The 16,136-nt window shown below is 41.8% G+C and overlaps 1 protein-coding gene across 1 annotated transcript; it reads right to left on the bottom strand.

The window, feature by feature from the left end:
• Positions 1–7,196: 7,196 nt before the first annotated feature.
• Positions 7,197–15,544, bottom strand: LOC131954064 (uncharacterized). The gene is made up of 5 exons (XM_059317563.1): positions 15,498–15,544; positions 13,130–13,541; positions 12,650–12,807; positions 7,708–8,036; positions 7,197–7,253 (listed from the first exon to the last, which is right to left on the bottom strand). The coding sequence occupies exons 2-5, from the start codon at positions 13,519–13,521 to the stop codon at positions 7,197–7,199; spliced, it is 936 nt and encodes a 311-aa protein (XP_059173546.1). The 5' UTR covers positions 13,522–13,541; positions 15,498–15,544.
• Positions 15,545–16,136: the final 592 nt, after the last annotated feature.

The following is a 16,136-nucleotide window of genomic DNA, read 5'->3' as shown; positions in this document are numbered from 1 at the left end:
CACAAACATGGGGTTCGCCGTTTAGCCTAAAAAAAATTCCCCCTGTCAAATCTATTTTTAAATTCGGTTTTTTAAAACACTTGTAATGAAATTAGGTCAAATCTTCTCGTCTGCGGCGTCTACGTCACTTCCGTTCGGATGTTTATCACACTATCCAATTCAAATCGTCTGCATCACTCTAAACATTGTGATCGTCTGCACGAACTGGAGAAATGTAGGACTGAGGGTCAACTTTTATGGGTAGGTTAACATTCCAGGTCAGCTCAAGCTTCACGTTATATTACATCATTGTGTTTTTACATCTCAAGACAATAAAACATCTTATCATGTTATATTACATCATTGTGTTTTTATATCTCAAGACAACAAAACATCTTATCACGTTATATTACATCATTGTGTTTTTACATCTCAAGACAACAAAACATCTTCTCACGTTATATTACATCATTGTGTTTTTACATCTCAAGACAACAAAACATCTTCTCACGTTATATTACATCATTGTGTTTTTACATCTCAAGACAACAAAACATCTTATCACGTTATATTACATCATTGTGTTTTTACATCTCAAGACAACAAAACATCTTCTCACGTTATATTACATCATTGTGTTTTTACATCTCAAGACAACAAAACATCTTCTCACGTTATATTACATCATTGTGTTTTTACATCTCAAGACAACAAAACATCTTCTCACGTTATATTACATCATTGTGTTTTTACATCTCAAGACAACAAAACATCTTCTCACGTTATATTACATCATTGTGTTTTTACATCTCAAGACAACAAAACATCTTCTCACGTTATATTACATCATTGTGTTTTTACATCTCAAGACAACAAAACATCTTCTCACGTTATATTACATCATTGTGTTTTTACATCTCAAGACAACAAAACATCTTCTCACGTTATATTACATCATTGTGTTTTTACATCTCAAGACAACAAAACATCTTCTCACGTTATATTACATCATTGTGTTTTTACATCTCAAGACAACAAAACATCTTCTCACGTTATATTACATCATTGTGTTTTTACATCTCAAGACAACAAAACATCTTCTCACGTTATATTACATCATTGTGTTTTTACATCTCAAGACAACAAAACATCTTCTCACGTTATATTACATCATTGTGTTTTTACATCTCAAGACAACAAAACATCTTCTCATGTTATATTACATCATTGTGTTTTTACATCTCAAGACAACAAAACATCTTCTCACGTTATATTACATCATTGTGTTTTTACACCTCAAGACAACCAAACATCTTCTCATGTTATATTACATCATTGTGTTTTTACATCTCAAGACAACAAAATATCTTATCATGTTATATTACATCATTGTGTTTTTACATCTCAAGACAACAAAACATCTTCTCACGTTATATTACATCATTGTGTTTTTACATCTCAAGACAACAAAACATCTTCTCACGTTATATTACATCATTGTGTTTTTACACCTCAAGACAACCAAACATCTTCTCATGTTATATTACATCATTGTGTTTTTACATCTCAAGACAACAAAACATCTTCTCCCTGCACGTCATGAATTCCATTTGTCTGCATCAAACCGCCAGACAAATATCAGAAAATGTTCACCAAGCACTCCCCCTTCCCCCCCCCCCTGTAAGTTTCCAATAATGTCAGAATACTTCAAAATCCCAGCCAAGTTTACCCTGAAATACCTCAATATACAGCCAAGTTCTCCTTGGGCAGACATTGAGCAGACATTGAGCAGATATTAAGCAGACATTGAGCAGACATTGAGCAGACATTGAGAAGACTTTGAGAAGACATTGAGCAGACATTGAGCAGACATTGAGCAGACATTGAGCAGACATTGGCAAGACATTGATCAGACATTGAGCAGATATTGAGCAGACATTGAGCAGACATTGAGCAGACATTGAGCAGACATTGGCAAGACATTGAGCAGACATTGGCAAGACATTGAGCAGACATTGGCAAGACATTGAGCAGACATTGGCAAGACATTGAGCAGACATTGAGCAGACATTGGCAAGACATTGAGCAGACATTGAGCAGATATTGGCAAGACAATGAGCAGACATTGGCAAGACAATGGGCAGACATTGAGCAGCCATTGAGCAGACATTAAGCAGACATTGAGCAGACATTGGCAAGACATTGGGCAGACATTGAGCAGCCATTGAGCAGACATTAAGCAGACATTGAGCAGACATTGAGCAGACATTGGCAAGACATTGAGCAGCCATTGAGCAGACATTAAGCAGACATTGAGCAGACATTGGCAAGACATTGGGCAGACATTGAGCAGCCATTGAGCAGACATTAAGCAGACATTAAGCAGACATTGAGCAGACATTAAGCAGACATTGAGCAGACATTGGCAAGACATTAAGCAGACATTAAGCAGACATTGAGCAGACATTGGCAAGACATTGGGCAGACATTGGGCAGACATTGGCAAGACATTGAGCAGACATTGGCAAGACATTGAGCAGACATTGGCAAGACATTGAGCAGACATTGGCAAGACATTGAGCAGACATTAAGCAGACATTGAGCAGACATTGGCAAGATATTGAGCAGACATTGGCAAGACATTGAGCAGACATTGGCAAGACATTGAGCAGACATTGGCAAGACATTGGCAAGACATTGGGCAGACATTTGCAAGACATTGGGCAGACATTGGGCAGACATTGGCAAGACATTGAGCAGACATTGGCAAGACATTGAGCAGACATTGGCAAGACATTGAGCAGACATTGGCAAGACATTGAGCAGACATTGGCAAGACATTGAGCAGACATTGGCAAGACATTGAGCAGACATTAAGCAGACATTGAGCAGACATTGGCAAGACATTGAGCAGACATTGAGCAGATATTGGCAAGACAATGAGCAGACATTGGCAAGACAATGGGCAGACATTGAGCAGCCATTGAGCAGACATTAAGCAGACATTGAGCAGACATTGGCAAGACATTGAGCAGAGATTGGCAAGACATTGAGCAGACATTGGCAAGACATTGAGCAGACATTGGCAAGACATTGGGCAGACATTGAGCAGACTTCTACCAGAAAAAAAAATGATGGCTAGTTCAGTTTTGTTTAACCCTATCCTTAACCCTAATTCGAAAAGGTCCACGGATTAATGATGCACTTTAAACAGGCTGTATCTTTTACCACGTGAACGCCTACCCACGGGCGTGGGGGTGGGGATAAGAGGGCGAAAGGGTAAAGATGGGCGTGGTTAGCCTAAAAATAAACATGTAAACAAAATCTTGAAATTCTTCAGGAAACAAGTGCAGCCATCTCTTCTAATTAACCTAATTGTTTGCTTTTTTTTTTACCGGCGGGGAAGTTCGGTGATGCCGGCTCCCTGACTGTGCCGGTCTCTGAGCCGGTCATTTTTTTTAACCGATTCACTGTTTATTCTTGTGCGAACGTTCTGGAAATCACAGTCTGGAAAACACATCAAATAGAGGCAACACGTTTCTAGAGAGAAATAACAAAACCTTTTGCCCTCAAGGTGCCGCTGCTCTTTCACGTCACTTTATCTCCAACACGGTAAATATATAAAACTATCCTTAACAAATTTCAATTCGAAACAAAATTGTGAATGTCTTATTTGGAACGAAAAAATCAAAGAAAAAATAGAGTTTCCGCTGAAATGTAAAAAAAAAATAACGTGTTATTTTGTTCCTTTTGTGTATAATGTGATTCTGAAGTCCTCCATATCTGAGTTCATAGAAATATTTCCAGATGACCCAAAGTCTCTTCTGTTTTGGTGGCTTAAAACTGCAGACTAATCAATCGCAACTTTGATCTTCACAAAACAGTTTATTTATGTAAAACAAAAACAACCACCTTCTTTACCAGCGTATTTAAATAACGAAACAATCGATACAACCACACTGTTAGAATAATATACATCAAACATCCTTCTATGTTATATAGTTTCAAACTTCTGACAATTTAGCATTATATTCTGACGTGAAAAGCAAAGCCTAGTCGCAAATTTTCGTTGAACTGAACAAAGAACAGACAGCAATTAGTCAACTGTCACAGCCCAATGATACACCCTAATGAAGTTTAATAATTTTCGAATTGAGTTCAGATTCTAACTAATGGCAGTTGTAGCAAAATATTTTAATGTTAAGTGTTTATTATTATGGTAGCTAAGTATAAACAATGGTTGCTAGGCAAAACACGTGGCCGGTTGGGTACGTAAACGATTAAAAGAAAAAAGTCTCAGAAAAAAAAGTCACAGAAAAAAAGTCACAGAAAAAAAAAAGTCACAGGAAAAAAAGTCACAGAAAAAAAGGCACAGGAAAAAAGTCACAGAAAAAAAAGTCACAGAAAAAAGTCACAGAAAAAAAGTCACAGAAAAAAGTCACAGGAAAAAAATTCACAAACTTGTATTTGCATGAAAGTTGTTAACAATCGGAATCCATAGACAAATACATGTAGGTTCTAGACAAGAAATGAATTTTAAATGTCATATATTGTATATTTCTAAAGGCACTGAGCGAATCCTCTACCCTCATTCCCTCAATCCTTGTATGTAAACAACCGGACACCTGTGTGCAGTATCGGGTAAATGTGGGCTTCTCCCTCTAGCCGCGGGAACCAGACGATAAAGAGAATTGTTCCCTGCAATTACTTCGTCTCGTCTTTTAGTTTTCTGCTGAAAACTTGACACCACGTGGCATAAATGTTTCTGTGAAAACTTGACACTTTTGAAAACAAATTTCGCAGTTGCGTTTAAGTAAAGTGAACGATGCAATCAATTCCTAACACAGAGGGGGGGGGGGAGGTCCAGCTAGGCGGACGAAGAGGCCTTACTTACAATGGGATACGTTAAGTTTGACGGTCGATGAGGCCTTACAATGGGATTCGTTCAAGTTAGACGGTCGATGATGCCTTACAAAGGTGAATTGGCGGGAAGCCCCAGGCGTGGCCGATTGGTTCGATCCACACGTCTTCCATAGACTGCCTGATAGACCTCCTAAACTAGAATTACTACGTTAGGAAGCAGTTTTGATAGGGGATAGCTTTGATTGGATATAGATCTAGGCCTAGTTTTGTTGGGAGGTAGTTTTGTTGGGAGGTAGTTTTGTTGGGAGGTAGTTTTGTTGGGAGGTAGGTTTGTTGGGAGGTAGTTTTGTTGGGAGGTAGTTTTGTTGGGAGGTAGGTTTGTTGGGAGGTAGGTTTGTTGGGAGGTAGTTTTGTTGGGAGGTAGTTTTGTTGGGAGGTAGTTTTGTTGGGAGGTAGTTTTGTTGGGAGGTAGTTTTGTTGGGAGGTAGTTTTGTTGGGAGGTAGTTTTGTTGGGAGGTAGTTTTGTTGGGAGGTAGTTTTGTTGGGAGGTAGTTTTGTTGGGAGGTAGTTTTGTTGGGAGGTAGTTTTGTTGGGAGGTAGGTTTGTTGGGAGGTAGTTTTGTTGGGAGGTAGTTTTGTTGGGAGGTAGTTTTGTTGGGAGGTAGGTTTGTTGGGAGGTAGGTTTGTTGGGAGGTAGTTTTGCACCAGCACATGTGCCCTCTATCCTCCTCCCCCACAAGACTACTGTTTCTCTCCTTCCTTATAAAATGTTCCAAATGTTTTTCCGGCGTTACCGGAAGAGCCACTTTTAAAGCCACACAATCTGTTCAGCGTGTAGTTGTTGTTTTTTTTTAATCGCTATTATAATTTTGTTTTCCACTAGAATTTCACAACATGATTTAGCCATCAAACTGTAATAGAATTCAACGTTTTAAAACATGCTTTAACCATTAGGGGGTGGGGGGGGGGGGGAGGGCAGCTGGGAGTCAACATTCAAGGCAAGTGCTTTTTTTTCAGGCTTCATACAAATTTATATTAAAAAATAATAAACTTTAACCAGTGTCCGCATTTATCCATCCAAATATTTAAGACCCCCACCGAAAGTTCTTTAGTACACCCCACAGAGAAAAATGTCTGAAAGAAACAATGCTAGGGTGTCGACAAAGGGGTGGATTATGATGAAAGAATAGTATTAGTGTCACATTGTAAAACTGTGTGCCAGAGTTATCCTGTAAGGTTTAGAAAGACGTCTGGCGTATGACGTAGTTGGCATCGCAACATTCTCCCCCCTCCTCCCATTGACCAAACATTGACATGTGTCTAGGCCAGTCCATTGACCAAGCATTGACATATGTCTAGGCCAGTCCATTGACCAAACATTGACATGTGTCTAGACCAGTTCATTGACCAAACATTGACATGTGTCTAAGCCAGTGCATTGACCAAACATTGACATTTGTCTAGGCCAATCCATTGACCAAACATTGATATGTGTCTAGGCCAATCCATTGACCAAACATTGACATGTGTCTAGGCCAGTTCATTGATCAAACATTGACATGTTTCCAACTCATTGGACACACCATTGACAAATGACCGAGAAAGTTCATTGACCCAGCCTTGACCTTGAGGCTGTGGACCTTTTACCTGACACCCAACCTGAGGAGATTGATCAGATTTCACACCCGACTTCTGTGTGGAGTTGTACTCCGATGACTCATTCTATTGACTGTAGGGTACGGCTATCCTAACTGTACTTGGGTGACTCACTATTCACTGTAGGGTACGGCTAACCAAGTTGTACTTGAATGACTATAGACTAGCATCCCCCTTATGCTAAACGTTTAACAAATATTTCTTGAACCGTCGTTGTTTAACCATCATTAAAAGATATTTTAATTGAGCATTAGTTACTCAATCCAATGCATTTCTGGTGATGTTCTATGTTAACATATCTTCTCATTAAATATGTATTGCTTTTGATTTGATAATTTATAAATAGACTTTTAATTAATTGTGTGAGAATAATTTATTTCAATCAAAGTTTTTTATAAATATAATATGTTTATTAGAAAAATAGGAAAGAAAACCATTCGGTTTCACTACAGATAGCTGGCCCTCCACATAGTAGCTTAGTGCCTTAATAACTTTAATGTGGCATTTGATTTGTCCTTTGTAATGATTTAAGAGACTGAACTACACAAGATACAACGGTCAAAGGTAAATAACTCATTTTATTTTAATGTACTTAGATTCGGTTATCTACCCTAAAGGTTACTGCCAGGTAAAGTAAAAAAAAAACATGACAAGAAACGAAACAAACATCACTCCAAAACGTATTTATTTAAAATGCTTTTAATTGCCCTCTTGTTTGTACTGTTGGGTATTCAGTTTTGTTTTCCCTGGATTGTCCTGAAATTTAAAAAAAAAGCTTTGTCAAACAGTATAGGGCACATATTGTGCAACACAAAAATAGGACATTTTGATAAATCACGTATCCCACCTTACCAATGTAGTTATTTCCCTTTTAGAATTAACAAAATTTAACAAAATGATAAAAGGGAGCCAGCCCATATTTTTTGTATCAATGTGCCTATTGTTAAACCTAGACCTAAAATTAAAATCATAAACCTAGACCTAAAATTAAAATCATAAACCTAGACCTAAAATCATAAACCTAGACCTAAAATTAAAATCATAAACCTAGACCTAAAATTAAAATCATAAACCTAGACCTAAAATTAAAATCTTAAACCTAGACCTAAAATTAAAATCATAAACTGTGGTCAAATAAAAGAATTATAACTCGAGCACTGACACACTTTAAAATGGAGCGAGTAAGTTTAATATAAAGTACAATACAAACCACAGCCTTGACAAAGTCCTTCAGGACCACAAATGGCTGAAACTTTATATCCGAGAGGGCGCTGATGTAGCATTTGGGGACAAGTTCTGTTACAGGGACAGGCTGTCTGGTAGAGGCAGGCTGTTTGTTGCAGGAAGGCTGTTTGGTACAGGCAGGCTTTTTGGTACAGGCAGGCTGTCTAGTAGGGGCAGAATCTCTAGCAGGGGCAGAATCTCTAGCAGGGGCAGAATCTCTAGCAGGGGAAGAATCTCTAGCAGGGGCAGAATCTCTAGCAGGGGCAGAATCTCTAGCAGGGGCAGAATCTCTAGTAGGGGCAGATTTAGATTTAGCTGTTGAAACAATTGCAAGCATGTCTTACATTACAATGAAATGTCAGTGGTGTCTAAAGTTAATCATCTTCATTATGCTATTGCCAATATTGCTCAAAGTTGGTTATTCCTGCATGTAGATGTACAAAACAGACACAAATTTAGACAGGACTTATTTAAGAACCTATTTTTAGCTTTATTCTACCTACCACCCTGAACCTGTTCTACCTAACATCATGAACCTGTTCTACCTACCATCCTGAACCTGTTCTACCTAACATCCTGAACCTGTTCTACCTACCATCCTGAACCTATTCTACCTACCATCCTGAACCTGTTCTACCTACCATCCTGAACCTGTTCTACCTACCAAACTCAACCTGTTCTACCTACCACCCTGAACCTGTTCTACCTACCATCCTGAACCTGCTCTACCTACCATCCTGAACCTGTTCTACCTACCATCCTGAACCTGTTCTACCTAACATCCTGAACCTGTTCTACCTACCATCCTGAACCTGTTCTACCTACCATCCTGAACCTACCTACCACCCTGAACCTGTTCTACCTACCATCCTGAACCTGTTCTACCTACCATCCTGAACCTGCTCTACCTACCATCCTGAACCTGTTCTACCTACCATCCTGAACCTGTTCTACCTAACATCCTGAACCTGTTCTACCTACCATCCTGAAACTGTTCTACCTACCATCCTGAACCTGTTCTACCTACCATCCTGAACCTGTTCTACCTACCATCCTGAACCTACCTACCACCCTGAACCTGTTCTACCTACCATCCTGAACCTGTTTTACCTACCATCCTGAACCTGTTCTACCTACCACCCTGAACCTATCTACCACCCTGAACCTGTTCTACCTACCATCCTGAACCTATTCTACCTACCATCCTGAACCTGTTCTACCTACCACCCTGAACCTGTTCTACCTACCACCCTGAACCTATCTACCACCCTGAACCTGTTCTACCTACCATCCTGAACCTATTCTACCTACCATCCTGAACCTGTTCTACCTACCACCCTGAACCTGTTCTACCTACCACCCTGAACCTGTTCTACCTACAATCCTGAACCTACCTACCACCCTGAACCTATTCTACCTACCACCCTGAACCTGTTCTACCTACCATCCTGAACCTGCTCTACCTACCATCCTGAACCTGTTCTACCTACCATCCTGAACCTGTTCTACCTAACATCCTGAACCTGTTCTACCTACCATCCTGAACCTGTTCTACCTACCATCCTGAACCTACCTACCACCCTGAACCTGTTCTACCTACCACCCTGAACCTGTTCTACCTACCATCCTGAACTTGTTCTACCTAACATCCTGAACCTGTTCTACCTACCATCCTGAAACTGTTCTACCTACCATCCTGAACCTGTTCTACCTACCATCCTGAACCTGTTCTACCTACCATCCTGAACCTACCTACCACCCTGAACCTGTTCTACCTACCATCCTGAACCTGTTCTACCTACCATCCTGTACCTGTTCTACCTACCACCCTGAACCTACCTACCACCCTGAACCTGTTCTACCTACCATCCTGAACCTATTCTACCTACCATCCTGAACCTGTTCTACCTACCACCCTGAACCTGTTCTACCTACCACCCTGAACCTGTTCTACCTACCACCCTGAACCTGTTCTACCTACAATCCTGAACCTACCTACCACCCTGAACCTATTCTACCTACCACCCTGAGCCTGTTCTACCTACCATCCTGAACCTGTTCTACCTATCATCCTGAACCTGTTCTACCTACCATCCTGAACCTGTTCTACCTACGATCCTGAACCTACCTACCATCCTGAACCAGTTCTACCTACCATCCTGAACCTGTTCTACCTACCATCCTGAACCTGTTCTACCTACCATCCTGAACCTATTCTACCTACCATCCTGAACCTGTTCTACCTACCAAACTGAACCTGTTCTACCTACCACCCTGAACCTGTTCTACCTACCATCCTGAACCTGTTCTACCTACCATCCTGAACCTGTTCTACCTACCATCCTGAACCTGTTCTATCTACCATCCTGAAACTGTTCTACCTACCATCCTGAACCTGTTCTACCTACCATCCTGAACCTACCTACCACCCTGAACCTGTTCTACCTACCATCCTGAACCTGTTCTACCTACCATCCTGAACCTACCTACCACCCTGAACCTACCTACCACCCTGAACCTGTTCTACCTACCACCCTGAACCTGTTCTACCTACCGCCCTGAACTGATCTACCACCCTGAACCTGTTCTACCTACCACCCTGAACCTGTTCTACCTACCATCCTGAACCTGTTCTACCTACCATCCTGAACCTATTCTACCTACCACCCTGAACCTGTTCTACCTACCATCCTGAACCTGTTCTACCTACCATCCTGATCCTGTTCTACCTACCATCCTGATCCTGTTCTACCTACCATCCTGAACCTGTTCTACCTACCATCCTGAACCTGTTCTACCTACCATCCTGAACCTATTCTACCTACCACCCTGAACCTGTTCTACCTACCATCCTGAACCTGTTCTACCTACCATCCTGAACCTACCTACCACCCTGAACCTGTTCTACCTACCATCCTGAACCTGTTCTACCTATCATCCTGAACCTGTTCTACCTACCATCCTGAACCTGTTCTACCTACCATCCTGAACCTACCTACCACCCTGAACCTGTTCTACCTACCACCCTGAACCTGTTCTACCTACCATCCTGAACCTGTTCTACCTACCATCCTGAACCTACCTACCACCCTAAACCTACCTACCACCCTGAACCTGTTCTACCTAACATCCTGATCCTGTTCTACCTACCGCCCTGAACCGATCTACCTACCACCCTGAACCTGTTCTACCTACCATCCTGACCTGTTCTACCTATCATCCTGAACCTGTTCTACCTACCATCCTGAACCTGTTCTACCTACCATCCTGAACCTGTTCTACCTACCAAACTCAACCTGTTCTACCTACCACCCTGAACCTGTTCTACCTACCATCCTGAACCTGTTCTACCTATCATCCTGAACCTGTTCTACCTACCATCCTGAACCTACCTACCACCCTGAACCTGTTCTACCTACCACCCTGAACCTGTTCTACCTACCATCCTGACCTGTTCTACCTATCATCCTGAACCTGTTCTACCTACCATCCTGAACCTGTTCTACCTACCATCCTGAACCTGTTCTACCTACCAAACTCAACCTGTTCTACCTACCACCCTGAACCTGTTCTACCTACCATCCTGAACCTGTTCTACCTATCATCCTGAACCTGTTCTACCTACCATCCTGAACCTGTTCTACCTACCATCCTGAACCTACCTACCACCCTGAACCTGTTCTACCTACCACCCTGAACCTGTTCTACCTACCATCCTGAACCTGTTCTACCTACCATCCTGAACCTACCTACCACCCTCAACCTGTTCTACCTACCTCCCTGAACCTATTCTACCTACCATCCTGAACCTGTTCTACCTACCACCCTGAACCTGTTCTACCTACCACACTGAACCTGTTCTACCTACCATCCTGAACCTGTTCTACCTACCATCCGGAACCTACCTACCACCCTGAACCTGTTCTACCTACCACCCTGAACCTGTTCTACCTACCATCCTGAACATGTTCTACCTACCATCCTGAACCTACCTACCACCCTCAACCTGTTCTACCTACCACCCTGAACCTATTCTACCTACCATCCTGAACCTGTTCTACCTACCACCCTGAACCTATTCTACCTACCATCCTGAACCTGTTCTACCTACCACCCTGAACCTATTCTACCTACCATCCTGAACCTGTTCTACCTACCACCCTGAACCTGTTCTACCTACCACCCTGAACCTGTTCTACCTACCATCCTGAACCTACCTACCACCCTGAACCTGTTCTACCTACCACCCTGAACCTGTTCTACCTACCACCCTGAATCTACCTACCACCCTGAACCTACCTACCATCCTGAACCTGCTCTACCTACCACCCTGAACCTGTTCTACCTACCACCCTGAACCTACCTACCACCCTGAACCTGCTCTACCTACCACCCTGAACCTGTTCTACCTACCATCCTGAACCTGTTCTACCTACCATCCTGAACCTGTTCTACCTACCCTCCTGAACCTGTTCTACCTAACACGATGAACCTGTTCTACCTACCGCCCTGAACCTATCTACCACCCTGAACCTCTTCTACCTACCACCCTGAACCTGTTCTACCTACCATCCTGAACCCGGTTCTACCTACCATCCTAAACATGTTCTACCTAACATCATGAACCTACCTACCACCCTGAACCTGTTCTACCTACCATCCTGAACCTGCTCTACCTACCATCCTGAACCTGTTCTACCTACCATCCTGAACCTGCTCTACATACCATCCTGAACCTGTTCTACCTACCATCCTGAACCTGTTCTACCTACTATCCTGAACCTGTTCTACCTACCATCCTGAACCTGTTCTACCTACAATCCTGAACCTGTTCTACCTACCACCCTCAACCTGTTCTACCGACCATCCTGAACCTGTTCTACCTACCACCCTGAACCTACCTACCATCCTGAACCTGTTCTACCTACCACTGATTAAAGTCCTGATTGAAGGGGTAAAGCCTAACGTAAACTCTAGCTCGAGTTTATGGGAGTTGAACTCAAACAAGCTCAGGTCCAAGTTTACATTGTTGTCTTCCCCATAACGAATAACGTCTTTCTTTGATCTCAGTTTTTTGTTGTCAGCACTGAAAAATTTAAAATTTACTTTGTGTGTATCTGCTGTTTCAAATAAAAACTGCTAAAATTTAACTTAATCATAAGAAAAATGCAATCTCTTCGTAAGTTGAAATGTGATGTAAACTAACATTTTAGGTATTCAAAGATGAAAAGAAAAGTATCTTCTACAAAATTTGAAACGTCATTTAAGTTGACTTAAAGTGTTAAAGAATATACTAAGTAAATGCAATTGTCATAAAACCTTGGATAAGATATTGGTACAAATGTCAATGAGTAAAACTCCTTTAAACATGTAATTGACATGTTTTTATGTCAAAGTTTCCAACCCACCTGTAATAATAAGCATCAAATTTTCTTTTACTAGCCCCTGGCTTTCTCTTGACTATCTCCATCATCCAGCCATTGGCCAGCTCTTTGTATTTTCTTCTGGGCTTTTCCTTCAGCGCAGACTCTGTGAGGGGGGCAGTGGAAGACTTGGTGCCCACATAGGGGGCAGTGTAAGAAGGGACAGGTTCTGTGAGGGGGGCAGTGGAAGACTTGGTGCCCACATAGGGGGCAGTGTAAGAAGGGACAGGTTCTGTGAGGGGGGCAGTGGAAGACTTGGTGCCCACATAGAGGGCAGTGTAAGAAGGGACAGGTTCTGTGAGGGAGGTGGTGCAATGATGGCTAGAGACTGGCATTTTGCTGGCTTTCCCCTTCAATGTAGTTGCTGGCTTTTTCATTTTGCCAAGAATATCCTAAGCTATAAAAAAAAAAAAGCCATGATCCATTATTAAAAGAAACCAATAACAAATGTAATCCTGATAAATCTGGCCACTATCCTAAGTTCCAATACCTCAAGGCTAAACTAAAAGCCTACACCTGAGTTTCTTACAGAAAGTCTACAGCCCCTCCCACCCTCCCCCCCCCCCCAGAAATGGAATTTCTATAGAAAATAAATACTTTTAACAGTGTCCGCCCCCCCCCCTCCCCCCACCCTGCTGAAAATTTCAAATGCCCCCCACCCCCCCCCCCCCCCACCCCGAGAAAGGAAACATTGATTTAAACTTAAAACTTTTTACTTAGGTTTATGATTTAGGGGTCATCCCTTTAATACGTACATACTGCGAAAGGAGTTGGGGGGGGGGGGTCAGGAAAAAAAATATCGACTTTCGTGGACACATGATGACTTGGGGGGGGGGAGGGGAAGGGTAGTGGGAGTCTGATCCATGTGAACGTCCACATGTTAAGTTTAATATCAGACTGGACATAGTGCTGACCACATTATCCCCTGACGTAGAGACCTAGCCTAGTGTCAGACTGAACATAGTGCTGATCACATTATCCCCTAACGTAGAGACCTAGCCTGTCAGACTGAACATAGTGCTGACCACATTATCCCCTAACGTAGAGACCTAGCCTGTCAGACTGGACATAGAGCTGACCATATTATCGACTAACGTAGAGACCTAGCCTGTCAGACTGGACATAGAGCTGACCACATTATCCCCTAGCGTAGAGACCTAGCCTGTCAGACTGGGCATAAAGCTGACCACATTATCGACTAACGTAGAGACCTAGCCTGTCAGACTGGACATAGAGCTGACCATATTATCGACTAACGTAGAGACCTAGCCTGTCAGACTGGACATAGAGCTGATCACATTATCCCCTAACGTAGAGACCTAGCCTGTCAGACTGGGCATAGTGCTGACCACATCCCCTAGTGTGCAGAGTTCATTGAAACAGATGAACTCTACTTCATCTGCCCATTGTGTCTTGGGCACAAACGGGAAAAGATGATGACTTATACTTACATTGGGGTCATCTATACTGTAAGTGACCGTCACGATTTTATCCCCCTCCCCCCCCCCCCCTCCTCAACATCACACATTTGTCTACCAAACAATCACCGGCGATTTTTTAAAACTCACATTTTGACTGGGCTAGGTCAATGTTGTGTAGCCTTCGATAGATTTTTATTGAAATTTACACGCATTAAAATAGTTACTATCAGGAAGCAGTGTCTTAAATTCAGTTTCTGAAAAAATGATTGCAAAAGTGTGATGTCACAGTTTCTGAAACCCTCCCCTCGCCCCCTACCCGCCTCTCACAAGTCCGAACCTTCCTCGGAAGGGTGACGTCATTGATGGACGACCCCTAATTAAAAATAGTACCTAGCCTACCTCTCGCTAGGAAAGCGAGCGATAAAGTTGACAGAGGTCATGAACCCAATGCGGCGACTTATTAATCGAATAAATAAATGCTAGATTAGCACTATAAATTATTAAATTGCATTCAATGAGTAGACTACACATACACACTGTGCTTATTACTTTACTTACATACTTTTTTTTTTGGGAAATTAAAAATAAAAATAAATTATTTTACTTTGACGTTTAAAACATAGATCTAGACTTACTATATCTAGTCCGAGATCTAGACTAGCTTTTTTTCCCCAAATCTCTAGAATCTAATTTAAATTCTAGATTTCTAGATATCTAGATCTAGATTCTACTTTTAATTAAAATAGACATGTTTAAGCAGAATACATTGCCGAAAATACTCCTAAGTTAGTCTAACACGGCAGCAAATTATTAATTCAAATCTGATTGTCCGAATCGGTTGATATTATTATAATACAATATCTAGTCTAGACCTAGATCTAAGTACAATTCTAAATCTACTAGATCTAGAATCTAGATCTGGATTTACTTACTTGAATTCGTAGAGCGTTTCAGATCAAACGAAAAAATCTGGGAGAACTTTATTAAATGTAGGCCAGACTTGGCTGAGGGGCCAATGTAGTTTCTAGGAACTCTAATCACGTGACAGCGGCCTGTCGCAAACTGTGACCGAGAGCATAAACCTAGCCTAGGCTAGGCCTAACAGTAACAGAGAGACCCGCTCTCTCAAGCATCTCCATCAACTGGCTATCATGCACGATGGGTGGGGGAGGGGGGGGATTTACAGGTAGTGTTGGTTCTTTTCTTTTTCTTGTAGGTATTAGGTAGGCCTGGGCTATGCGGCTATGTTAATACAATAATAGGCCTAGAGCCCATCACCGCTATGGGCTTATATTTTGATTGTGTGCTGAATAGATCTATCTGCTACTCAAAATGATTGAATGAAAAGGTTAGGTTTACACAGTTAACTGGGCTTTAAAATGTGCAATGTAGATGTGATGATTAATAGATTATATATAATTATTTGTAAGCCTAGTTACCTCTAGTTATTTATGTGCCGTGCGTAAATGACACTCACACTAAGAGGGGGAGAGGGGGGGGGGGGGGGGGCGGAGAGTGCCAGAATTTCAAAAGCGATAGGGCCTATTAAAATTGAGTTCTCGCAGTAATTT

This window comes from Physella acuta, unplaced genomic scaffold (genome assembly GCF_028476545.2).
Source record: "Physella acuta isolate Inbredline_101_S28 unplaced genomic scaffold, ASM2847654v3 ptg000970l, whole genome shotgun sequence".
Taxonomy (NCBI): domain Eukaryota; kingdom Metazoa; phylum Mollusca; class Gastropoda; family Physidae; genus Physella; species Physella acuta.
The sequence above is the reverse complement of the archived record's forward strand: the minus strand, read 5'-3'. Positions and strand labels throughout refer to the sequence as shown.

Coding starts and splice junctions, on each gene's coding strand:
- LOC131954064 (XM_059317563.1), bottom strand. CDS start 13,521: ATGAAAAAGCCAGCAACTACATTGAAGGGGAAAGCCAGCAAAATGCCA. Junction 12,808..13,129: donor TTTGATGCTTATTATTACAG/GTGGGTTGGAAA, acceptor TAAATTTTTCAG/TGCTGACAACAAAAAACTGA. Junction 8,037..12,649: donor AATCAGGACTTTAATCAGTG/GTAGGTAGAACA, acceptor TTGTTTCAACAG/CTAAATCTAAATCTGCCCCT.